We start from the raw sequence: 26,137 nt of genomic DNA on the forward strand, positions 1-26,137 counted from the left end.
CAGCCCGGAAAGGGAGCCAGGTCCTAAAGCCCGCCGAAGGGAGGGGGAGGAATCCGAAGGGTCCGCATCCGAGGCATCCAGGAAGGAAGGAACCCCGGGGAGTGGTAGGACCCAGAGGCGAAAGGAGAGACGCAAAAGGTGGAGCAAGGCTAGGGTCTTGAACTGGTGTACAGGAGGCGGAGATTCAGATGGGACTTCGCCGATCTAGGGAATAGACGTAGAGACGCACGCTAAGATGTGGAAATGGAAACTATACTTCAATAAAGACTTTATTCCGTTCTACCGGCTAGCGTTGGTCCTTTGTGAGCCGGGACCTAGAGGCAGTCTCTGACAGCATCTTTTAACCATGGCCATTCTAAACGGCTTCACCCCCAATTCCCTCTCACCCCTCAAAAAAGTAACATGCAAAAAGTGCATGTATGATGTGGGCTGATATGCCCTGCTCCATAACGTGAAAACACCACCCAACTCGCATCAATCACTTCCCAGCCTCTTGATCGCCTAACAATATCATTGGCTGCACACTGTGTGCTAAGAGCTGCTTTCCACCAGTGTTCTTTTTTCCTTTCAGTAGGATGGAATGGCTGTACATCAAACCTGCAGCTCTATTGGATGAACTGCTGTTGCCCAGGCGATGATTGTGACCAAACACTTGTCACAGAAGCCTGAGAGCCAGCTGCTTAATGAGCCCTGGGAACCTGCATCTCGGAGGAAATAAAGCAGCTCCGATCACAAGAGAGAAGCATTTGGAAAGCACTTTCAAGCTGGTAATGGAGTGATCTACTATCCTTTGCGGGATCAGAGGAAGTGCTGACTTTCATACAACATCCCTTGGTGATTATTTCTCAGAACATTCTCATTCTTAATTATTTGCATTTGTGGCTGAACGCAGTGGAAATGAGAGGACTAAAGAAATGCAAAGGAACAGGCTTGTTCATGATTTCTCATTCCCTCTTTGCAGATTATGATTTGCAGGCATACACCAAATACTTTTCAAGGCATACACTGCAAAATGTAATGAAAGAATGTGACAAAGATGTGTTTGAGCCATAGCTTGGTGGTGGAACCACATGCTCTGAAGCAAAAGGGGCCAGGGTTCAAACCCTCCCCCCCATCTCTAATTGGGGTTGGGAAAGAATCCTGTCTGAAACCCTAGAGAACTGTTGCCAGTCCGTGCTGGCAAGCTAGGTAGGCCAATAGGCTGACTCAGTATAAGGCCCTTTCCGTGTTTTTACAGGGGACCAGGACTAGTTGCAGCTCCCAACTGAGCATACACTCAGTGGTAAACCAGGTCTGCCCTGTGTAACAGCCCAAAATGTTTTTCTTAAGAATGACGATGGGGTTTTGATCTTTTCTATGATTAGCAGTGGCAGAGTAGGTTATGCCAAATATGCAGTTTTGCTTGCTGAGTAGGTCAAATTCTGAGCAATGATCCTTATGACCTTGTGTGCTGTCCCCATCCTCTCCTTCTAGAGTTGTGGACAATGGAGGAGTTGACCACTAGCGTGGAAGGCAAAGGTGCACCTGTGAAAGCTGAAGATGCATCTGTGGAAGCTGAAGATCCAGCTCTAGAAGCCATCAGGAAGACAGCAGAGTCTATTGTGAAAAATGTTATCAGAGATGCAATATACACTATTAGACACCTGCAAAAGACAGAGGCAGGTATTACAATATTAACTTGCTATGCTTTTGATGCCTCCTGGATGGTATAAAAACCACCCATACCAGAGATTAACTTATTCCCTTCCCTTCAGTTCCAGGAATCAAATATCCAGTACCAAATATTACATGGATGAAGTGCAAGGATTTCACAGTATTTAATGGACTGGCACAGATTGAGGATTATTTAAAAGTAAGTTTAAAATTGGATACTTACTCAATGCCTTTAGCCAAGTGACATGAATGTCTGGATGCATGAATATGCTGTGAGAATGAGCTGGAAAGGGCCTGTATGTTTGGTGGCATTGAAGGTAACACACAGTGCAATCCTTTAGATCAGTGGTTCGCTCAAGGGGTCTGCATAACCCACCCAGGGTGTCTGTGGCACCATTCACATAACAAAAGCTACCATAGAGATTTCAAATTTTTCAAAAATCCATGGCTTGGCTTTTGAAAAAAACGCAGTACTTAGCTAATTGGGAACCACTGCTATAGATGTGTACTTGGAAATAAGTTCCACTGTGTTCAGTGGGCCTGAGTCCTTGGTAAGTGGGTTTAGGATTGCAGCTTTATTGTACTAAATAATTGATTCTATGTTAATAAGAGCAACAATATTTCTTTATCTTTTTTTCTAACTTTTGGTGGGTGGGTGCTGCAGGTACATCAAACATACAGCAATGAATGACTAATAGCATAGGTAAAGGTAAAGGGACCCCTGACCATTAGGTCCAGTCACGGATGACTCTGGGGTTGCAGTGCTCATCTCGTTTTACTGGCCAAGGGAGCCGGCATACAGCTTCCGGGTCATGTGGCCAGCATGACTAAGCCGCTTCTGGCAAACCAGAGCAGCGCACGGAAACGCCGTTTACCTTCCCACCAGAGCGATACCTATTTATCTACTTGCATTTTGATGTGCTTTCGAACTGCTAGGTTGGCAGGAGCTGGGACCGAGCAACGGGAGCTCACCCTGTCGCGGGGATTTGAACCACCGACCTTCTGATGGGGCAATGAATCTGGCTGTTATCATTAATTGCAAGTTCTTCCGCACCTCATGTGAAAAAAACCAAAGGAACCTGCAGTCAATGTACATCCTCAACCACACAGTTAAACATTTATGCTCATTTATAGCCATCGTTTTTCCACCATGAAATTCATGGCAGAGTACATGCATAAACCACACCCAACCCTGTTTCTCTTCACTATCTGGCTGCTGTGACAGAAGGTGGGGGAGAGGCCTTTTTCTCTCCCATCCTTTAATGACTGCTAGTGCAGGCAATCCACTCATGCCAGGGGCTCTCAGGTAGGCCAACACCACATTCCTCTTAGGATCCATCTATGGCAACCCTATCTTTGGGCAGGTAACACTTTTTGTCACATCCTTATAAATAGTGGTACACATTTTTTTGTGAGACGATGCAGGTTCACAAATGAATCATTTTTGTATATTAGATAACAATTATCAGCTCCTATGGGGAAGCCTCCACAGACATCTTGTTTAAGCAAGGAGCAAAGAATGGTTTGTTTTTGTTAGACTTTTAAAAAGTTGATGTTGTTGTTGTTACCTGCCCTTCACTAGAAGGTCAGTTCTATTGCAGCTACTTACAAATGGGCTTCTGGTCTCCACATTTGTTGCAGCATAGATGGTCAATTGGGCAGACAAGGGACTGTACGGCAACAGTCCATTTTGAAGAGTTTCTTACCCAAGTGGGTCTTAACTGACAGGTGGCCTGCTCAGCCAATCACAAAGGGATTGATTGCCCACCATGACATAGCCCAGAGATTCCCAGAGGCTGTGGGTGATCAGTACTGGGCCATCTTAAAGTGACAGGCAGCCAAGAATGGGGCCTGGATAACACCTCCATCATGTGCCCTCAGATCACGGCCTCAAAGCTTCCCCTTCCTCTCATCCTCCTCACTACAATCTTGGAAAGTTGGGAGAAAGCGAATGGCCCAGTCAGTCAGAGAGTTTTTGCAGCCTGGCAGGCGATTTGAAACCAGGAGTCCTTATTGTGTGACTCATAGCATTGCAATTCTGATAACGCCAAAGGCTTGACATGTGCTTGACACAGCGGGTAGAACCCACTATGTTCGATTGCTGGCAAATGTGGGCAAATGCTTGTGCATGGGGCCAGATCATGGCTTATTTTTATTCCACAGACATGGGAGCTTCATGAGAGCTGGCTACATTGGACAAACTATATCAGCGAAGAGGAACTGGAGTATTCCACGAGGTACTTTTACCGGGTCCGCTGGAGTATCCCGACCTGCAGAAAGCCCATCCCACGAGCAACAGCATGTGTCTATTTCGTCATAGAGATTTCCAAAATCAGACCATCAGTAGGTATTTTGACATCGCCTCTGAAGACCTATAAGCCCAGAGGATAATATTCTTATATAAAAACAAAAAAGCAGGAAGGGGGAGAGAACACCCTCATTAGGATCAAGTTTGAACTTCTGAAATCTATAAACTTGATCATTTGCCAAGTGCTTGATCACGCTCCCTTCATGCCCTTTATTTGAAGGCATACATATTTAGGCAGAACAGTCCCCTGAACCTGAACTTCCTAAGAACTTGAACTAAATAATTGTGCTAGTGGCAGACAGATTAAAGACTCCTGTCAGCATTACGAGACTTTCCCCCCACTCTTCTGCCCCATCATGCCCCCACACCCCCCACAAATTGGAGAGGAGTATCAGAAATACTTGTGCTGACGGAATGATTATGAACCATGACATTGAAATCCACCCTCCTCATTTAATTGTTTATAAACTGTTTAAACTGTTGTACATTTATAGTATAGTCTAATTATGAAAGCTTTTAAGGCTTTGATGGAATTGTTTTGTCATGTATTTAAATTATGTTTTGATTTTGATTTTGATTTTATACTTGTAGAAGCCATTTTGGCATGTAAGCAGTTTCTAACTTTAACAATAATAGTTACAGTAATACTTCCATTAAGGTATGCGGGTGGTGCTGTGGGTTAAACCACAGAGCCTAAGGCTTGCCGATCGGAAGGTCGGCAGTTCGAATCCCCGCAATGGGGTGAGCTCCCATTGCTCGGTCCCTGCCCCTGCCAACCTAGCAGTTTGAAAGCACGTCAAAGTGCAAGTAGATAAATAGGTACCGCTCCGGCGGGAAGGTAAATGGCGTTTCCGTGCGCTGCTCTGGTTCGCCAGAAGCGGCTTAGTCATGCTGGCCACATGACCCGGAAGCTGTATGCCGGCTCCCTTGGCCAATAAAGTGAGATGAGCACTGCAACCCCAGAGTCGGTCACGACTGGACCTAATGGTCAGGGGTCCCTTTATCTTTACCTTTAATACTTACGTTGCAAATAACCAATAACAAGTTTTGGACAGTTTCCTCTGTAATGGTACAAACAGGAAAGGATCTTCCCATATACTTCTGTCTCTAGGTATGATTTACCTTGTCATCCACCCAAAAAACAGCAGAGGTGGGGAATGTGACCCCACATGGCTGTTGTGTGAATTGGTTTGTGTATAGAACTTACACTGCTTCAAGGGGGTCTGCAGAAGCAGTGAAAACAATACAGTACAGTAAACCAGACAGCAGCAAAATGCCAGGGATAAAAACAGCAGAACAAGGCAAGAGAACCTCAGCTAAAAACCAATAGAGCAGGTATGGGGAACTTTTGGCCCTCCATTTGTTGCTGAATTACAACCCCCCATGAACCCCAGCAAGCACAGCCCATAATGGTCAAGGATGATGAGCTCAGCAACATCTGGAGAGTCAAAGGTTCCTTACACCTAGAAGCACTTCCTTTTGCCTGTCCTGTATCTCCCGATCAGCTTTATCAGATGTCCTGGCTTCTTGTTTTGTAAGAACAGGAAAACTGTTGCTGATCTACCCAACACATAATTTTACACACTTTGACCAAGTCTTCCTCTCCTTTTTTTCAAGTTAAAAGACTAACTACTGCTGCCTTTTCAGGATACTGTTCTTTTATTATTATCATTATTACATTTTAATCTACATATGCAGCACACCATCCTGGAATTTATTTTGATGAACCGCGGTATTGAAATGTTTAAAAATAACTGAAATACAATTTTGTAACCTTTCCCAGTTGGAAAGGTTGAGCTGCAGAGGCTTATTGTATACATATGTTAATGGAAAAATCTGAGGGCTCCCTTGAACAAAAACAAAGACACCAACCAGGATTACTTGGAGCAAAACAGCAGCCTGTAGGCTTGGCTTTTATTGAACTGTTGCAACAGGGTGCTCCCCTCACTTGCAGGAGAGAGGAGGGACCCAGAAAAATGGTGTGCAAGGCCTTATAAAGACTTTTGAAATTGCCATCCTGTAGATCAAGACCACCCCCAGAAACATCATACATACATCACAGAAGGGGTGTAACCTAAGACCACCCCTCAGATACATCACACCTACATCACAGTAAAGGTGGTCTAAAACAGAAATTTTAATGTTGTTTTCTCTTGTCCTTGTTTATCTCCTGTCTGGCAGGTTACTTGATTGGATTTCCTGGGTAGCCTGGCCAGTCTTTTGTAATGATAAATACTTAGTTCCTGGGCCAGGTCACAGGCTCACACCCTATTCAAACACAGACATACCCTTAAGACAGGATTTGTGAAGGAAAAGACAATGGGGAGGCTTTTCCATTTTGACCTTGTAGAGAAAAGATTTGGTCAGTTTAGGAATCAAAATGGTTCCAGGCTGGCCTTCCTGTGCTGATCTACCGGTATGTATGTGCTTGGTTGGTACACTTATGAACATTATCATATATTTAAGAGCATAAAATTCCTATCACACATAGTACCAAGACCCTAGAGGCCCATCAGACCCCAACATTATGGTCAGGCTTCACTTGCTTGCAAATTTCCTATTGCTATTGCATTTTGAGTTTACTAGTGTCCATGAGGACCAGAAAGCCCTTGCAGGGAAGGGTGATTTTAAAAAGCAAAATGGAAACCCAACATTCTCAGAGTTTAAACGAAGTATTATTTTTCTCTCTCCCTCATTTAATGCAGACATTACCTGTTGAAGTATTCTTTGTGGTGGAGACGAATAAGCTAATTCACAGGTATTTTCTATTTTAAAAATAATCCATGAAATAATGGTGGTATGATAAATTCTGCTAAATGTTTTGTTATGGGGAAAGATCTGCTCATCTTGCAAACCCATCTAGGAGTGAATTGTACCTGCCTTTCTCTGTGTCTCTTTGATTTGCAACTAGGACAGCTGGCTTAGAAGAGGCCAGGCCTGCTCTTGTGCAGAAATCAGCTGCAAAAAAATGTACCATAATCTGCTACAGTTTGCAGGACACATGGCTGTTTTTTTGGTTTTTTTCCAACTACATTCACTGAAGATTCATCTCTTAGCCTGCAATCCTATACCTACCTACCAGGAATGTCTAGGATTCTGCTGCTTAGTGCTAAAGGATTGTTTATTCAAGATGTGCCCTGAGTTTAAGAGGCTTCCCCAAAATTTGATCACATGCTCATTACTGGACACCATGCCTATGACTGACTGAGATTTGTTTTACATTAGGGACCTAAGAGAGTTGCATCCAATGTAGTGTTAAGTAACCCATTCTGGTAGTGCAGGAATTTACACTTGTGTAAAGTGCGCGCCTTCGTATACCCCTGTGTGACTCGAAGATCTGTCCTGGGTTTCCCCCAACTCTCAGGAGTTGATTATGAGTGTGCAGAGAGGGGGCAAAATTCAATTGTGCAAGTGTAAATCCTTCTGCTAATGTAGGGTTGCCGTATTTCAAAAAGTAAAAATCCGGGACACCCAGAAAGTTGTTGAGCTTTGACAAAGAACGCCCCCCCCCCAAAATCACGATTTTTCGATTGACTTGCCTAAGATCCAGGATAAAGTACTGCCTTTCAGAAATTGCCCCCAGACATCAATTCCAGCTTTGAAATTCTGGACTTATGGCAGCCCTAGCTAATGGAACAAGTTCACTGGATACCATCCCTTGACACAAATTTTGTTTTAGTTTTTCTGTGTACAAGAGAACTCAGATTTTGGTTGCAGAAATTTAAGGTTTTTTCCTGTGGGTTTTTTTTAAAGTCACCATAAATGGGTTAAAAGGCACAAATCAGTGCATTAAAAGTACAGATGTGTGCAGGAACAAGCTAAAGGTGACACAGACATCAGGACAGAAGTGTTAGCACATAGTGCATTTGAGCAATGTCAAAACAAGCCATTTTTAAAAATCAGGATCCACCCTATTCCTATGACTGTAATCTGTTTTTTATTTTAAACTGTTGGAACCTGAACTCAAGACCTGCAGATAGTAGATGATTATGATGAATATTGTAAGGGAATTAACTTTTCAAAAAAACAAACAAAAACAAAAACAAACAAACCACAGTTCCCAACTCAGTTGTCTTAAGTAACCCAACTCTTGTGTTATATTTCTTCTGCTGTCTCTCTCTATAGGCCAGGAGAGTCTCGATTCAAAGAAAAATGGCTCAAAGATGTGATTGAAAGCAAAATAATCATGATGGAGACCATCACTTTTTAGTTCCTCTAGAATTGTTACAAACTAAAAACTCTCTTTTAGGTTTTCTGCTAGTTTTTATAAATAAAAGTTGTGCATATCTGTAGTCAGCTTCTCATTTTTGGTCTTTCTGTGTTGTGTTAGAAGGCTTAATTCCTGGAGAGTAAATGTTATTTGATCAAACCCGCGAAGCATCAGTGCCCTTAATCTTGCAGTAGACATGGCATAGATCTCCACTTACTGCAACCTTCCAAGTCTATGCACGCCAAGGGTAGCAAACATGGTGCTCCCCTCCCTACATAATTCATGACCTTTCACCAGGCTGGCTGGGGCAGATGCAAATTGTACTCCACAACATCTGGAGGGTACCATGTTAGGAAACGAAGCTTTGCTTACACAGATATGGCCACACTGCCAATGTCTGCAAAACTCTGTTTAAGGGAATTTGCATGTCACTTTGTGTCATAAGCTAGACCGCCAGATGTTTTGGACAACAACTCCCATTATCCCTTACTATTGGGAATACTTAATTATATTTTACTGTTGTATTGTTATTTTTGTTTTCCTCTACCTTTTAAAATGTTTTATGTATTATTTTTCTTGAAACTCATTGAAATATGCTTAATGGTTTTTGTGGGAATGCTAAGGATGGTAGGGAAGGATATACAGTGGTACCTCGGGTTACAGACACTTCAGGTTACAGACTCCGCTAGCCTAGAAATAGTACCTCGGCTTAAGAACTTTGCTGCAGGATGAGAACAGAAATTGTGCTCCGGCGGTGCGGCGGCAGCGGGAGGCCCCATTAGCTAAAGTGGTGCTTCAGGTTAAGAACAGTTTCAGGTTAAGAACGGACCTCCAGAACAAATTAAGTTCTTATCCCGAGGTACCACTGTATTGATTAAGTATTATGATGTAGCAGAGCAAATTCCCCTCAATATAGCTGGAAGCTAGTTTGCAGATTCGTTTGAATCTCGTAGTTAAGATTATTTTCTGGTGTTGCCTTTAATCCCTCTGAAAAGAATAAAGACACGAGAGTCTTTCTGAGCAAAGTAACAAAAAGTTTACTCACATTTCAGTTCACAATATGATTCCTGAAAGGCAGACTTTACTTGGTAGTTACACAAAGAAACTGTGAGTTCATCTCATATGGAGACTGAACTTGTGCTGCTGGCTAAGAGCCAGCAGACAGCAAAATTACATGAAGAATAGAAAATGGTTGCAGGAGAGCAGCGTGGCAGCAAAAGATCAGCAAGGAAGACAAGAGAAAAACAGGAAGTGAGAAAATGGCTTCATGACTCGGCTCTTTTAAGGAGTGAGGCAGAGCCATGCCCATCTCCCAGGTCACAAGCAGTGGAAGGAGCTCCCGACCGGCGGTATAGGAAGTTACACTGACTGGATGTCCCCCTGTCTGTGCCCACTCTAGGGAAACAAGGAATGTTGCATTTGACTGCACCAATGGATTACATTCCACAATTTTATTATTGGGAATTCTTGCTCTCATCAGTCCCAGTTGTTCACCTATTTGAGTAATAGCAAGTTAGCACCATAGACTGCAACATGCACACTAAGCCGTTGACATGTGATCTTTATTCAAGACCTGCCTGGGAGCCACAGCCCCGGGTTCCAATTTTCCAAATGGCAAGTGCTTTCAAACACTGTCAAATGAAGTGTTTATTTTTATAGCTGTTTCAAAGAACGAGCGAGTCATGGCTTGAAACTGACAAGCCATAGATAAAAAACAATTAAGGTGCACCCAGGGAAACAATTTTAAATGTAACTTTCCAGAAATAATACGTGGTTTTGGAATTGTGAAAGGAATGGTACACAGGATGCACATCAAGCTCACTCCCTGTACACATTTTATGACTTCACCACTCCCTCCCAACTTTTGCAACACAGTTTCTTGTGCCCCTGAGGGTCCCCTGAACTTGGGAGGGAGATTTTTTAGACTGGGTTTGAGGCTTCTGAAAGAGCAGAGGTGCTCAGAAGTCACAGTGGATGGCACATGCCAGACACATTTCAATACTGGCATAAAGACTTTGCCATAGGGTCATGTTTTCAGCCCATCAAAGCCTGTGGATATCTAACCTGTTTTGTTCCACTGAAACTCTATTTGCACAATGAAGTCAGGTAGGAAGATGCTTCCAATCTTCAAATAGTTCTCTCTCTTGATGAGCTATCAGTCAGACTCCCCATACTAGTTAATGTACAGGATGATGAAAGCAAATCTGTACTAAGAGAAACGGGAGGGCACAAATGCCCATTACACTGCTGGCTCAGTAACAGGCTAGTCACTGGAAGACACTCTGCTGAAGCGTTATACAGCTTCTTATTAAAATTATAAAATATATTAATACTTAAAATGTACAAATCTGCACAAAGTGAGCTGCTCCAACTCTATTTACAAGGAATCAGAGCCACTGAAAAAGACTATAATTTAAGTCACTTAAAATCTAGTAAAAGAGAATCAAGTCTCACTAATATACAACAAACAAATCTGTTCTGAAGCTTAAAAAGGCAGTGTTAATGACCTTTTGTCTTTGTACAATCAATGGTACAATCAATTTGCACCATCTGTTATTGTGGGATAACCAGCCCCATATTACCAACATGCTTAAGTCTAATTAATGCATGAAATGGTTAATACAATAGAGTTAGCTGTCCTGCCAGGCTTAGCTATGTCAGTTCCTTTACCTTGGAATCAAATCTATCATTTCCTCCCAGTCTACCTGAACACCTTAGCATGTGAAGAGGTTTGAACTGGTTACTCCAGCTTAGCTGCATGGCTTCTCACAAACTACTCTTCACTTCCTATGCCAGTTCCTAGGCCAGTTCACTTCCTATGTCTAGGAACTTTCATCACTTTGTAACTAAGTTAAGTTTTACTACCTGTGCAACTTTTCTGACTGATGTGTGGAAGAGCACATGAATCTGACCTTTGGAGAGTTTGTTAGTAAACAATCTTGTAACTTGCCAAATGTGTGGTCATATCCCATTCTGGGGGAAGAGGGAAAATTTGGAACTCACTTGAAAGCATATATTTTAAAGGTAAAACAGCCTATATTTCCATGCTTTGCTGAATATATTGTGACTTCCAACTCCCTGCTGGGGTTCTCTCACCAAAGAGTACTTGCCCAGAACTTACTTGAGATGTTGGCATCCAAGAATTCCCATATATATACACATATATATACACACCAACATTTATTTGGTTATCTAATGCCATTGGAAGATCACTCTGATCCACTCTGTGACTTGTACTGTACACTCAACATTCTCTTAGCAAAGGACTGAAAACAAAGCAACCTTAACAAAATGCCAAGTTTCAGTTCCACAAGTCTTGATTTGCTGCTCAGAATTTTACAAAGTGTCTTTTAAATCCACCAACTGGCACAGTACCTTGGATTCCTAGCAATATTTTGGGATAGTCTGCAATAGAGCCTTGTCTCATTTCATTTAGGTAATTGTCCTTCTGCTGCTGTTAATGCCATACAGCAAATTTGTGAACAGGCTATCCACATACACCTGTCAAGGTTCCTATTGATATATATAAACCATTTCCTGAAGTTCAATCAGCAGTACACCCTGCAAGTAGGGCTGTGATGCTGGACACCTGTTTGTGAATCGCTGTAACAGGGGACGGTTGTCAATATGCACAAGAAGAGCATCCTGTTCATTTGTCGTCTTTGCCCTTGGTTTTCCTGTAGACCATCTCTCGGAAGCTTGCCAGAATCTTGTTCTCTCTCTTCCGCCTCTCCTCCTGGTTGAAAGATGCCAGGGCCCTCTTTTCATCTGCACTGTAGATCTGGTTCTCCTTACGCAGACGCACAGCTTCCATTCTCCGGTGCCTGAAGAGAAACATGATGCACATCAAAAAGCCAGTAATGTTCAACAAGAAGAGAAGATTTCCTTCATTACTAGCTCAATTTCTATTAGCCATTACCCAAATGTCTCCCCCTACACTGTATAACAGCAGCAAAATTTCACAGCAATCCCCAACAGAACGCTCACCTGCTGCCGCTCATCACATAGCCAGACTTCTCAAATGATGCAATCTCTTCACTGGTTAGACCAATTTCACCTCTCCTAGGGATGCGTTTTCCAGCTTTTACATATTCTGCCATGGCAGCGCCTTCACCAGGGAGTAAAGCATGTCCATAGCTTTAAGAAAGAGACAGGATCATTACATTACAAAAAAAAATATTGGCATCCCAAAGCCCCGCTGACTTCTATCTGTAGCTATGGATACAGAGAAGCTGAAGAGGACAAAGCAAGACAACTTAAAAGTATTATTTCATATACAGGCCCATATTGTGCAAGAAGTCCTAGATAGGTAAGGGAAGCCGGAACCTTGGATCCCTTCTCAGTTCACCATTGCAATCCTAGCTTCCTTACAAAGTGCCTCTAAGATAGACAGGGCAAAAGGAGGTAGGTGGGTCTTTTCTCCACTATCTTAATTCTTTTGGCCTCCACCTGGATTTCCTCCTGTTAAGCTCTCCATTTTGTCTGGGCAACAATAAGAAAATGCTGGGACAAGCAGTGCAGCCAGAGTTTGTTCTTTTCCACATTGCTACCTGCTTCCCTTCACTGTCAAGGTGAGACATGTTAGAAAAGGAAGTGTAAGAACATGTAGTTTAAGCATATGTCACAGCATCAAAAGCCAAAATACAGAGTTTTCACGAGGCTCCAGCACAGTTTTCTCGCGTGTATTAGCACTGGGAAGTTAGGGAGATTATAGTCCACCAGAATGTCAGGGCACACAATTGTGGCCCATATTTTCAACTCATGAAACGACCCCTTCTGGAACATCCATCCATCCAAGTGCCCATGAGAGCAGGAAGTTCCCACATCAAATTTCACCTTAGCCACAAATGAAAAAATGGACTTAAAGCAAGCTACTATTTTTTTCAGACTCACTCATCTGTAGTAGTGGTACCTTGGTTCCCAAATGGCTTGGTTGTCGAACAAATTAGCTTCCAAACGCCACAAACCCGGAAATGTTCCGGTCTGCGAACTTTTATCTGAAGCCGAACATCTGACGTGGCTTCCAATTGTCTGCAGGAAGCTCCTGCAGCCAATCAGAAGCCTCACCTCGGTTTTTGAACTGTTTCGGGAGTCAAACGGACTCCTGGAATGGATTAAGTTTGAGAACCAAGGTACCACTGTACAAGAAACATAGTATTGATCTAACTTATAGGATGCTTGCTGAGGATTATTAAGGATTAGATATGCTCTGTTATCTGAGCTCTGTGAACATCTAAATATGCTATACAGTTAAGAACTGTATTTGGATTCCTGGGCTACCTTGGATTTCAAATGCTGAAATAAGCTAAAGGTGCAGCACTTACTTCAGAGGCCGATCATCTTGAGAGGCATGAGTAATGGGAGCTTCTGGTCCTATGAAATCCACAGCATCTGCATTTTCTGCAAGAAAGCAATAAAAGGAAGAATGAAGCCAAAACCTTCTCTAATGCATTATTTAACCAGGTTTTTTTAACCCAACTACAAATGTTATCATTGCCATCCTTTCTGTGGGGTCTGCCTGGCCTAACTGCCACCTTGACCCTCCCACTTTGAGCTCCATCAGCAGCCAGCCACTCTGCATGAGTGGTCCGCTCTATTTTGTATGGCATATTCATTTTATTAGCCCACCTGATTTTTTTCTGTTGGAAAAGGTGGGGTATACATATAAACTAAATAACCATCTTACAAAAGGAATAAATTTAAGCCTACTTCAGTTGACATCTCTTTAGGGATGCCTTTCCTTAACAAAGACCAATCTAACAGTGAAGGCTGCTCCTGTGTGCAGGTTTTTCCAAGAAGCTATGAGCATTCAAAACCTACTTGATCTCTCAATCCAGAGATCATCCTCTTGCTGTTCATAGTCATCAGAATCTTCGCTGCTTGACTCGCTGAAGTCTTTCCTGCTCTTTTTACTCTTTCTTTTCTTGGACTTTTTTCTGTTGAGAAGTGAGAGGGAAATGGGATAAATATGTAAAATCAAAGCAAGGAAGAAGAAAGGTTGGTAAGAACAAGAAGAAATGTTTTGGCTTCGTGTCGCTTACAAGAATATTATCAATATTATCAATATTAAGAATATTATCAATGAAAGGGTTAAAAAAAAGCCATATGTATAAAGATACTATGGGGGGGAACCATAACCCAAGAAAAAATCTTTTGGGGGCCAAATAAAAAACAACAACACACACAATGCAGCACAAAGCTTGCTCACAAGGAAGATGTGAATCACTGAGAGCATAAACACATTTGGTCCCCCTTCTCTTTTCCTTTACAACACAAACTCAGAAACCACTCTCATCAAGTTCAGTGAGGCTTTCTTTCAGATGAATGTGGCCTTAGTTTTGTTCCATATCTATTTACTAACAAAACTTTTACTACATTATTGACATAACTGGTGACAATAACTAGACCAAAAGGAAAGGAAAATAAAATCCAAAACAGAAATTAACAATGCAAAATGAAATAAACAAAAAGCAGAAGTTGAAAGCCGAGTCAAGAGTTCTCTTGGTGACAACATAGCAGCTGGGGAAACAGGAGTTTGATACTAGTGTTATGAAACACACAAACTCTCCGCAATTTTACAAGTTTTTTTAAAAAAAAACAGCTCTTACTTCCTATGCTTCTTTTTCCTCTTCTTGGATTTCTTTTTTTCCTCATCACCTGAAATGTTAATAACAAAGAAAAACAAAAATAAGCAGGGGTAAGGCATAATATGTTTGAGTGAAAGAAGGGTGGAAAACCAGTGTGGTATAGTGAATGGTGTTGGGTTAGGACTGGGAAGACCAGAACGGAAATTCCAAATCAGCCAGGAAGCCGACTGGGTAACTTTGAATCACCTGCTCACTTCCCCAGCCTAATATACATTACATAGCAGCTGAATAAGGAATTTAATTATTCCCCAGTGCACAATGCACTGCAGTCCTGGACTATTCACAATAGGGATGGAAAAGCAGGGGCCTTCCTGATGAGAATCTGCAGCTGTCATCACCCCTGCATTGGCTGAGGCTAATGGGAGCTGGAGGGCCCAGCACCACTATGCCACACGTGATATTCATTTTAAAAAACCCCACTATGATTTATGAACATTCATGCAATATCATTCAATTGTAGCTCATCTTCCTGAGAGCTTAAGGGTCCAATGGAACAATGTTAGTATGGGGCTATTGTGATATGATTCTCAATTTGCCAAAATTCTTGATAATTGAAGAAGTTAATACTTCAGAATGAATGGAATAATAAATATGACTTTAAAGACTATGGGAATTTGCTAGTCCTTATTTGAACTATAGTGTAGGTGGGTTGGGAGAATCCCCTTTAAGTGTGCAGCTCAAAAGAAGAAAGAGGCCAATTCCAAGCTGGGAACACAAGTCTTGCACAACAGGTTCACACATACGTGAAGCAGCTTTTCTCTTCCTTTTCTTCTTTTTCTTCCTCTTCTCCTCCTCTGAAAAGAATTTGAAAATGAAATGTTTTTACAATCAAGCCAAACAGTCCACTCTATGGGTTGTTACTTCCTGACCAACAGATTGCATCTCCTACACCTATGAGGCCAGGCTGCAGCCTTGCTTTCTAGAACAGGTAGGGGACTGCTGTTGCATATGGATGGGAGACATCATTTGCAAATAATATGACAACTGTTAAGGCAATGGGACGGGTCACCGAGTCAGGAACTGGCGACGTTAATTATTATTGATGCAATTTACTTTAGCAATTCCATTTGGAGTGCATTCGTTCTAGGAAGGAAAGACAACTCAGTCCCTACAAATACTAATGATGTTACCCAAATGCCACCAAATCAGTGCAAAATACCTTCTGAGCTGGAATCAGAAGAGCTGCTCTTTTTAGATGTACCATCTTCATCTTCTGCAGGAGTGTGTTCATCAGAGCTAGATTTAAAGGCAGAGCACAAAACAATGTTAGTGTAGGTAGAAGTGCAAAATATATCATCATAATTTGAAAAGCTGCGGTCAAAAGCATATAAAGACTCCAGTGTTAAGTATTTCAATAAAATAAATTTCTGTATGAGAGCTTACCACTGTTCAGATTTTAAAATATTAATTATATATATGGGGCTAAATATGCCAAGGGATTCTACAATTTGGTTTTAGGAATGTAGCAAAGTTGAACACAAAATGCATTTGACAAAACCATGATGCTAAATAAGCCAACATGGGGGAACAACAAAACAAAATGGAAAAAGGTAATCACCATCCTCCTTATTAGAATTCAGGAGAAGGTCCTCAAGACAGGTTACAGCAATGAAAACAGAAGTATTTATTTATTTATTAAAAAACCACAAACCTACTCTGGGTCAGGAACCTTTGGTGAGAATCCCCAAACTTCAGGTGCTCCAAGTTCACCTATTCTCTCTCTCTCGTTTAATCGCCTGTAAAAGATGCATCTCTGTTAAAACCCAGGACATATTTTCCATGTATAAAAATTAAGCACAACACAGGGATAAGAGACAGCGTTGCTATAGAGCAAAAGGGTGGCTGGAGTGGGGAACTGTTTTTCAGCCTGAGAACCACTTTTCCTCACCGACAACCTTCTGGGTCCCACATGCCAGTGGGGAATGGGGTCAGAGACAAAAATGGGTAGAGCAATATTAGCTTTGCGCAGTAGACTATATTCCTGTCATGCAAACAGTCAAGAGATTTGTGCACACACACACACTAGGGCTGTGCAATAAATTGCCATATTGTATCAAAATAACAACATAAGTGTTTCAATAAGGCAGAGACTTGAAGGTTTTCCAGAAAGTAGCTCAGCTGAATGGATACTTTGCAGCAGATACTGATACTGCTGCAAAGTATCCATTATAATAATTTGTAGAAAAGTGTATCCAGCTTTGTTTGCTCTTTCCCTCCTCTCTCCTAACCCATGAGAAATGAAGAAAAACCTTCACACAAACCAGCAAGCTCTTTCAGATTCACTGGTCCACTTAAGAGCTCAGTCTGCTAGCAATCCAGGAGGGACCCCCCACAGCTAGTCAATCAAAGAGGCAAAGTAAACAAAGAAATGGAAAGCACATCTTTCTTCCCTCACCAGTGGAAAAAAGAGGGGGGAAAGTTTTTGTTTTTATTTTCTGGTGCTGTTTATGTTGTTGGTTCCCCCTAAAAAGCTTTCCTCCATATTAAAAAGGGTGATTTTTTTTTTTTAGTTTAAAGGAGACTCTCTTTTTACTTGTTTGCCTTCCTTCCCTCCCTTTGATAAAAAGGGAGCGATTGGTAGGATGAGGGCTTGGGTGGGGGGCCTTCTGGGGGGGGGTGGAGGGTAGAAGATTTAGCTGGCTGCCTTATGCTGAAATGGGAGGTTGGGTACTGTGTGAGAATGATGAGGAGAGTGTTTTTCAGTATTAGTTGAACTCAATGGGGCTTAAGCATGCACAGATTCCACTTAGACCTCTGTGTGGGTAAGCAGATGCAACTTGACTAGTAAATCACTTAAACTACTCATAAATTAGTTGAAAAATATATTAAATATAATATATGGAAGTTCATTTACAATTTTTATTAAATCTACTACTTTTACATTTTTTAGGGCCTCCACTGCCACAGGGAGCCTCGTCAAGGCCCTCAGCTGCTGCAGGGAAGCATAGCGCGCCCTCCACCACCATAAGGAGCTACAGTGGCACCCTTTGCTGCTGCGGGGATGCGCAGTGCACTCTCCACAACTGTGGGGAGGTACTGTGAGACCCCTACTGCTGCGGGGAGGCCTGGCAAGGCCCTCTACTGCTGCAGGAAAGCAATGTGCACCCTCAGGGCTGTACCTAGGAGGTGGTGAGGTGGGCCCCCGCCAGGGGCGCAGGTGAGGGGGAGGTGCAAAATCGGTTACAAATATGTCCATAAATATGTCTACAAATAAAAATATCAATTACTGCCTCATAAGAAAAGCTTTTGAAATAGAGGGGGAATTGAACAGGGAGAGGTTGGAGGAGAGCGGAAAGAATAATTTGTCAAAAAAAAAATAACTAAAATGGTGTTGGATTGGAAATAAGTGGTATTGGCAACAAAGTTAATAAGAATATGCAAAAATGAATTGATAATGTATGAAAATACTGAGTTATAAAATGTTAAGTTATAGAGATAAGATAAATGAAAGAGAGTAAGGATTTGCTGATTTGATTATTTAAATGGGAATACATTTTATGGTATGAAAAACAATTATTTTTAATTTTTCTTGTTGTTTCTGTATGTTTTATTTATCTTTTTATTTTTTCTCTTTTGTTATTACGTGTTTTTGTATGTTTGTCTTTGTGAAATCTTAATAAATATTTCTTAAAAAAAAAAGAATAATTTGTCCATGGGTAGGGGGCGGAATCTGGACGGTTCTGCCAGGGGCGCAAGATCACCTAGCTACGGCTCTGCGCACCCTCCACCACTGCAGGGAGGTATGGCAGGACTCTCTGACCCCACAGGGAGGCCCAGCAAGGTCCTCCGCCACCACAGATATACCGGTATATTGTGCTATATCAAGATATTGTGATATTTAGCTGGTGATATACTGTGATGTTGAAAACCAGATACAGTATTGCCCATCCTTAATACATACAACACACACCTCTCTGTCTGGGTAATTAAGAAGCTTTATCACAGTTCAATGATACATTTAAGCCAGCAAGGAGGGTGTGAACAGTGCAAGTTTGGGTGTCTGGGAAGGAGAGCATGATGTAGGGAGTCCAGGAAGACTGTGTTTGGACCTGGGCTAAGGTTCCCCACAGCTGAATGGAACTGCTAAGGCAAGAAACAACTTGATTTATCAGTAACAGTATTTGAATTTTTCTTAAAGGGAAAACAATCTCCCTAGATAAGAGCTTTCCAAACATTTCATGTTGGTGATACAGTTTTTGGACATGCATCATTTCGCTACACAGTAATTCAGTTTTACTAGCAAACCAGAGGTTAAACTAACCCCTTTCCAATCCAGAGAGGAGCACAGGGAGTATTTGCACAACACACCTACAAGTCACGACACAAAATTTGGAGAGCTCTGCCTTAGATGCATTGCAGTGCTGAACACGCTAAAGAGGTTAGACAAATTAATGTCCAGAGGTCACAAGAGAGGTGAGATCATTGAAGGCTCATCTTAGCTGTGAGTCCTGGGGCACCTGCTCCCTTCTTTGCACGCCTTTTGCCACTTGGCCTGCGACAGAAGGGCCTTGACTGACTCTAGCTACAAAAGCTGAGGCTTCTGAAGAGGCCAAAGACCATCTTGGCTGTCTCTTAGGACAAACCCAGGTCACCAAGCCTGAACTTCCACAACTGCTATCTGCCATGAAACCCCACTGGAAGGATTAGCAGCAGTGGCAGTAGCAACATTATATGGTTATAATATTTTAGTCTCTTGTTAGTTATGCTGGTTTAAATATGCATTTTATATCTGAATTCCTTTAGTAAAGTTTTATTTTTAAATCTTTAAAATAATATTTAAGTTTCCTGTTAATTATATTGCTTTGGATGTATACTTTATACACGACTTTATTCTGTAATGTTTTATTCTGGATTGTTTTACTTCATGTATTAATACGTTGTAAACTGCTCTGATATTTCCCCCCCTTAAGAATATAAAGTGGTACAAAAAAGATATAAATAAAGATATTGTTTTAAATCAGAACAAAAGTTACACAACAGCAAAATCAACATACAAGATGCTTGCATCAATGGACTAACATTTAGTGATACATTGCCCTATCAAAATCACTACCCGACCTAACCTTTGCATATGTTTTGTTGTTGTTTAGTCGTTTAGTCGTGTCCGACTCTTCGTGACCCCATGGACCAGAGCACGCCAGGCACTTCTGTCTTCCACTGCCTCCCGCAGTTTAGTCAGACTCATGTTCGTAGCTTCGAAGACACTATCCAACCATCTCGTCCTCTGTCGTCCCCTTCTCCTTGTGCCCTCCATCTTTCCCAACATCAGGGTCTTTTCCAGGGAGTCTTCTCTTCTCATGAGGTGGCCAAAGTATTGGAGCCTCAGCTTCACGATCTGTCCTTCCAGTGAGCACTCAGGGCTGATTTCCTTAAGAATGGATAGGTTTGATCTTCTTGCAGTCCATGGGACTCTTAAGAGTCTCCTCCAGCACCATAATTCAAAAGCATCAATTCTTCGACGATCAGCCTTCTTTATGGTCCAGCTCTCACTTCCATACGTCACTACTGGGAAAACCATAGCTTTTACTATACGGACCTTTGTTGGCAAGGTGATGTCTCTACTTTTTAAGATGCTGTCTAGGTTGGTCATTGCTTTCCTCCCAAGAAGCAGGCGTCTCTTAATTTCGTGGCTGCTGTCACCATCTGCAGTGATCATGGAGCCCAAGAAATATGTATTTCTTTGTATTTGCATATGTACTCAAAAGCAAATCCTCTCTGAATTGAATGAAACCTACTCCCATGCAGGTATGAACAGGGTTTATGCTTGAGACTGAAGTCAATTTAGGACTTCCGGGTTAGCGCCATGGCGAAATGGCAGAGTTCCTCCGATCGGAGGAACTGGCTCCGTGGAAACTGGGTCTACCCGCCACGGCGAAGGTGGGGACCCGCTAGAAATCCCAGGTGGAAGAAGCCTGGGAACGTGGGGTTCCACAGAGCACCAGGAGCGCCTCCCCTACTCGCGGGGGACCCCATTTTGGGGCTCCAGAGTGAAGTGGGGTGATCGGCGCGGTGCTGCGAACTGACTGCTATTTTCACGGAGGGAAGCCGCATTGCCATTGCCGGAGAGCACTGACTTTTTCCTGTCGACAATTGGACTCTAAACAAGTACCCGTGAGTAGAAAAGGAAAATTGGATCAAGAAATATCTTAATCTGGCACCGAAGCGGGAAGGTTCAAAACAGGAAGTCCGCCTTCCGCTTTCTGTAAATAGACTGAAGCAAAAATCTTGTAAGCTAATAGTCTGGAAAGTCGCTTTACAAAGGTTGAAATTTCCTTCATTTACAACCATTAAAACCCCCTTGGAAGCAGGAGAAAAGGGGGGGGGAATTAAACTGTTCAAGCCTCCTGGAGAGGGAGTAAAGGAAAATAAGTTTCCATCGTCTCAAACCTGGGAACGGGATGTCAGAGACAGAAATTATCGGAGACGTCCATTGACTGTGAATGGAACATTTTGACAGATAGCAAGAAAAAAAAGAAACAAATTGATTCCAATATTGCCTGTTGCATTCTAAAGAAACAAAATATTTGAAAATTGAAAGTAACTTTCTTTTGTTGGACATGATTTAAAAAGATGGACACAAATAGAAATTGTATCCTCTAGAGGGAGCTTGTTAAATTGTTGCTGCAGTTCACTTGGGGATTTCACAGCTGCGAGATTAACATCGTGGGACCAGACTGTGACCTTGAATAAAAATGTGTTTGGAAGAAGTCCTGGTGCTTGCTTTTTGCAAGACAAGTGCTTTGTTGGAGCAGCTGCATGAGAAGGTGGATTTGATGAACGAGAAGTTGGATTTGATGACTGTTGTAATCAGTGAATGTGAACAAATAGGGAATACTGACATAGAAATTATACAGGGACCAATTTAGGAAACTGGTTCGACCGGGCAAATGCAAGGGCAGATAATAATGGAGGAAGCTATGGTGCTACCTCAAGCAACACAAATGGAGAGACCCGAGGCTCTGCAGGAGCATAAGTCGCTGTTTTGGAAGAATGAACTGGAATTAGGCCAGAGGGAGTTTGGAGCTGAGGAGGCTCTCAACTTTGGAGAGATTTTGAAATATGCTGTTAAAGATCTTTTGGATTATATTGATGACTGTGGGGAGTGGGACTGTGGGGAATGGGCTGGTCTGATGTGGAGAGATGGACATGAGTATGGGTGGAAATTCCCCGGAGACCTACTCTCTAAGGAGAAAGGAAAGAAACTAAGAAAGAGACCAACAAAAGACAAGGAAAAGTGCAAGCATAAACAAGAAGAAAAAGATCTGCAGAAGGGGCATGGAAGAGACTTAAGAGCCTCGGATATCAGACTACCAGGCTGATGGACTAGATGGAATGGATAGTAAGGACTGACATAACCTGAGACCAGGAAGAAGGGACGTTGGATGAAAATTGGAAGAGTCTATAAAGAAAATTTTTATTTTGGGAATTAGTGTAAAATTAATGAATATTAGGGAGAATGTTGGAATGAAATTGTCTGGTTTTAACAGAAATGATATAAGGATAAATAAGTATTAAGTTTTTAAGTCTTAAGGTATTTTATGGTAAGACAAGGTTAATGTATTTTATGGTAAGATAAGGTCAAATAAAGTAAGGTAAATAGAATAACAGAATATGGTGAAAGATGGATAGGATGTATAGAGTTAATTAATTGGTTATAAGCTAAAGTATAGAAAGGATTTGCTGAAACAATGACTGAATCAGGATACAAGAAGAGGGAGGTGTGAGGAAGTCGGGGAAATAGGCAGATGAGAGATAGGATATGGAATGAATGATTTGTTTTTAACTTTTTATTTTTCTGTATTTTGTATCTTTTTGTCTTCTCCTTCTCTTCTTTTTTTTCTTTTTCATATTTTTGTATTTCCTCTGAAGTTTTAATAAATATTATTACAAAAAAAAGAGAGAGACTGAAGTCAATTTAGCCATGACTTCATCAGTTTAAACTGCACTATGTATCACACCTTAAACCTCCATGGCTAGGAGTCATTGTAATAACTTTCTAGCTGTTATGATATAACAAGGGTAAGGGATGAGTTGGAATACTACTTTTCACAGGCAAAGTGCTGCCACCAAGAAGGTCCCATTCTCACACCTCTTCCCCATCCCAAGCTCTAAAGTCAAAGATGATCAAAACTTCTGAAGGTGGTAGGCTGTCAGAAACCTGGTCCCAATAAGGATTGGAACCCATATAAAGCCAACATATTAGATCTTATGTCTCAAATGGTTTTGTTATGGTTTAGAATTAGATTGTCATTACCCCAAAACAGCCCTGCTTCTGTGCTTTTTAACAGCAACCCTGGTATACAGAAATAAGGGAAGCACGGAGACCTGCAAATATGGCAAAACTAACCATATACCTACATTCTGAAAGGGTGGGGGAGAGACAACTTGGCCCTAATAAAGGCACAACCACTCTTTGTGTTAACTTTTTATGAAAAACTGGTTAAACTTGGAAACTGATTCGTATAGATCGGGGACGGGGAACATCGGACGTTCCATATGTTGCCGGGCACCAACTTCCAGCCAGCACGGCCAACTACATCCAGAGAGCGACAAGTTCCTTATCCCTGGGTTGAGATCCTCCGCACTGATTTCACAGTTGTCCGTTTCGTAGCTGCAGCTAGCAAAAGGGGTGTGTGTGTGTGGGGGGGAAGGAACAGGTACCCGGGGAGGGGGCGGGAAAGGGAAGCCTCAGCCGAAGCTGCACCTTTTCCTGCACAGCTTGCATGTAACTTTCCCCTCTCTCTTTTGGTACTTTATTTAAACTTCTGATGTTTTTAAAGGAGGGCGGCGAATGTGCCTCGGCGCTGCTATCTTTTTGCAAGCCGCAATCAAGCGGCGAATTAAATAACGCGAAACAGGTAAGGAAGGGAGGGAGGGAGGAAATATTCAAAAGGGAGACAGACAAGAGAGAAGACCCCGCCGGGACCCTTTCCCGGATGAGGCCATCAGGCAAGCCTCCTCACGTACCTCTGCCTCAGGGACTCCTCCTGCTCCTTGCCGTAGTGCTCTGGGCCATGGCGGTGGCCGAAGTGGTGAAGCGGGCCGGGCCGCTGACGGAACCCGCCTCCGCCACCGCCGCGCTCGCGGGACCGAGACCGGGACGGAGACCGGGCTCGGGACCTCTTGCTCCGGCTGGACCTGGGCGGGGAAGGGCTGGTTGAGCTGCCGCTCCGATCCCGCCGTGAGGGCGGCGGCGACTCCTCTGGGCTCCGCGAGCGGGACACCGGCGCCATGGCCTCGGCAGGAGGTCCTCCGACACCTCGAGCAGCGGAAGTGTCGCCAACGGTCAACAAGAGAGGCCTTTTCCTTCCGCCGGATGTGGCGTTAAAGTGTGTGTGTGTGTGTTTATTGCCCCCTCACCTCACTTCCGGCACTCTTTTCAAACTCCTCCGTCAAGCGTTTGATATCCTATATTGATGGGTCTAAACGACTAGTTTTTCTATTTTCTGTGGCATTTTAAAAATAAAGACACATACACACACTCTCTTTATATATATAGCTAGCCTCTGTGTGAATGATGCCGTTTATAATATTCACGAGTCAAATATTAAGTAGATTACGTTTCTTTACTTTTTATCTCTACGGTCACCCTCTGCATCCGGGCGCAACACCGTATAGCGCACGTGCTGCTACAAGGTGACTCGCAATGGTTCCTAGAGACGGTTCCTTTGTGCTTGGATGGGCTGCAGCCCCTAAGGAGCGATGGAGGCTGGCGCCATGACCGAGGCGGGAGGCCAAACTCCAGGTGAGAACAACCTTTCCTGGCAGTTCATTGCGCTTCGGAGGTGCGGCTAAGGAGTCGGGCAAGCAACTGAGAAAGGCGTGGGGGGGAGGTTTATTAGGGACCATTTGACCCAACCCCTTTGGATAAAAGAAAAAGCGAAGCAAGGTCCTGGCTGACTGGCTGCGCGCCTTTCTTTTCTGTGGGGTGCAGATACCCTCCCTCCAAATACTGGGGATCATTTTTTTAAAAAAATAAGACTAGGAACTGAAGGGCTTCTTGTTATGTTTTCTGATTCTGGGTAGCAAAATGTAGGAATAAAAATTAGTTCTCTTGGCGTTAAGAACCATCTCAGTACCTGTTATCACACCTACCACATAAGAGTCTCTCAGATATAAACACACACACACACACAAATCCATACGTTCATAAAACTTTTTATCTCTACAGATTAGTTGAACTGGCAACTCTGTTTTCCCAACTAAGCTTTACCAGGGCTGAGACCCACAAAACCCATAAAGGAAAACAGTGTTTTGATATTCAGCATTTTGATACCTATCATATGTGCAGGATAGGTGGCAGATTCATTGTTCATTTTGAAGTTCTGGAATGTGATTCTCAGGATAGGTTGGATCCTAAAAGTTACTAGAGAACATTGTTGGGAAGCTACACAAATACTTCTCTTGTACCTTAAATGTAGACAACATAATTAGGAAGTAGTTTCATAGAACTGTAGATTTGGAAGGGATCCTACGGATCATCTAGTCCAACCCCCTTCAATACAGGAATGTGCAGCTGTCCCGTATTGGGATTGAACCTGTGACCCTGGGGTAATCAGCTCCATGCTCTAACCCAGTGGTTCCCAATTAGCTAATTGCTGAGGGACACCCCCCCCAATTTTTCAAAAGCCAAGCCACAGACCCCCTACTTTCAAAAAGCAATTTTCTGAACAAAAAGTGGGGTAGCACCTAATAAGCAAAGGATTTTAGGTATACTGAAAAACAGACTAGGGCTGAGCGATATCTGGTTTTCAACATTGTGACACATGACATATTGCTAAACCTTGCGATATTCTGATACCTGAAATTGGGGGTGAGGGAAGGAGCAGTCACATAGATCCAGTGGGTGGGGTGTGTGCAGAGATCAGAATGGGTTGGGGAGGGGAGAAGAAGAAGCGGAGTCACCTCCATCACATTGTTTGAGGGGGATGGGATGGGGATGGGTGGTGCATCAAGCCCCCTTCAATGGGACAGCCAGCAGTGGCAGCCAGCTAAGATGCACATCCACTGTGGCTGCTGCTGCTTTCCTGCTGGCTGAGAAAAGCTGCTCCACCTCAGTGCCAGGGGAAGATAGTGCCATGGTGCCTTGAAGTGAAGGCGATCAGTTGCTCTGTTTGTCAGCATGAGTGAAAGGCAGCGCCTCACAGTTAGATACCCTGTTTTCCCTCAGTGTGAGGGAAGACTGCAGTGTTATTGGCTGCCTTTGTCTCCCTCAGCATGAGGAAGGCAAGCTCAGATCAGCAGTGTTAACGGCTGAGTTCATCATGCGGTATCAGCGGTGCCTTGAAACTGGCTGCCCTGCTCTCCCTTGTGTGAGGA

General features: G+C 42.8%; 3 protein-coding genes across 6 annotated transcripts in view; 2 read left to right on the forward strand and 1 right to left on the reverse strand.

Moving 5' to 3' along the window:
* The first annotated feature begins 428 nt into the window (after window positions 1-428).
* AKAP14 (A-kinase anchoring protein 14) lies at window positions 429-8,253 on the forward strand. Of its 3 annotated transcripts, none has more exons than XM_083596726.1 (6): window positions 615-834; window positions 1,474-1,662; window positions 1,755-1,852; window positions 3,817-3,996; window positions 6,667-6,719; window positions 8,087-8,253. In XM_083596726.1, the coding sequence occupies exons 2-6, from the start codon at window positions 1,485-1,487 to the stop codon at window positions 8,169-8,171; spliced, it is 594 nt and encodes a 197-aa protein (XP_083452852.1). In that variant the 5' UTR covers window positions 615-834; window positions 1,474-1,484; the 3' UTR covers window positions 8,172-8,253. The 3 variants fall into 3 exon arrangements, with proteins under 3 accessions (XP_083452854.1, XP_083452852.1, XP_083452853.1); XM_083596727.1 differs by having other exon boundaries at window positions 615-767; XM_083596728.1 differs by lacking the exon at window positions 3,817-3,996 and having other exon boundaries at window positions 429-834.
* Window positions 8,254-9,184: 931 nt separating this feature from the next.
* Window positions 9,185-24,132, reverse strand: NKAP (NFKB activating protein). The gene is made up of 9 exons (XM_083596725.1): window positions 23,786-24,132; window positions 16,474-16,554; window positions 15,978-16,054; window positions 15,562-15,612; window positions 14,780-14,828; window positions 13,992-14,107; window positions 13,496-13,571; window positions 12,159-12,308; window positions 9,185-11,995 (listed from the first exon to the last, which is right to left on the reverse strand). The coding sequence occupies exons 1-9, from the start codon at window positions 24,049-24,051 to the stop codon at window positions 11,821-11,823; spliced, it is 1,041 nt and encodes a 346-aa protein (XP_083452851.1). The 5' UTR covers window positions 24,052-24,132; the 3' UTR covers window positions 9,185-11,820.
* Window positions 24,133-24,462: 330 nt separating this feature from the next.
* LOC310754158 (protein ATP1B4-like) overlaps window positions 24,463-26,137 on the forward strand; it is an 82,987-nt gene continuing 81,312 nt past the window's right edge. Inside the window, exon 1 of one of the 2 annotated variants that reach the window (XM_083595729.1) lies at window positions 24,463-24,563. In XM_083595729.1, the coding sequence (XP_083451855.1) occupies window positions 24,521-24,563 (43 nt within the window). In that variant the 5' untranslated portion in view covers window positions 24,463-24,520. The remainder of the gene's footprint in view (window positions 24,564-26,137) is intronic. The other variant, XM_083595732.1, reaches the window with a different exon arrangement.

The sequence above is a fragment of the Podarcis filfolensis genome (assembly GCF_964270895.1).
Source record: "Podarcis filfolensis genome assembly, chromosome: Z".
NCBI lineage: Eukaryota > Metazoa > Chordata > Lepidosauria > Squamata > Lacertidae > Podarcis > Podarcis filfolensis.

Excerpts from the sequence above, each read along its gene's own strand:
- AKAP14 (XM_083596726.1), top strand. The coding sequence starts at position 1,485 with ATGGAGGAGTTGACCACTAGCGTGGAAGGCAAAGGTGCACCTGTGAAA. Across the intron at positions 1,853-3,816 it reads AGATTGAGGATTATTTAAAA|ACATGGGAGCTTCATGAGAG; the intron begins GTAAGTTTAAAA and ends TTTATTCCACAG. Across the intron at positions 6,720-8,086 it reads ACGAATAAGCTAATTCACAG|GCCAGGAGAGTCTCGATTCA; the intron begins GTATTTTCTATT and ends CTCTCTCTATAG.
- NKAP (XM_083596725.1), bottom strand. The coding sequence starts at position 24,051 with ATGGCGCCGGTGTCCCGCTCGCGGAGCCCAGAGGAGTCGCCGCCGCCC. Across the intron at positions 16,055-16,473 it reads CCAAAGGTTCCTGACCCAGA|CTCTGATGAACACACTCCTG; the intron begins GTAGGTTTGTGG and ends CTTTAAATCTAG. Across the intron at positions 11,996-12,158 it reads TATGTGATGAGCGGCAGCAG|GCACCGGAGAATGGAAGCTG; the intron begins GTGAGCGTTCTG and ends GTTTCTCTTCAG.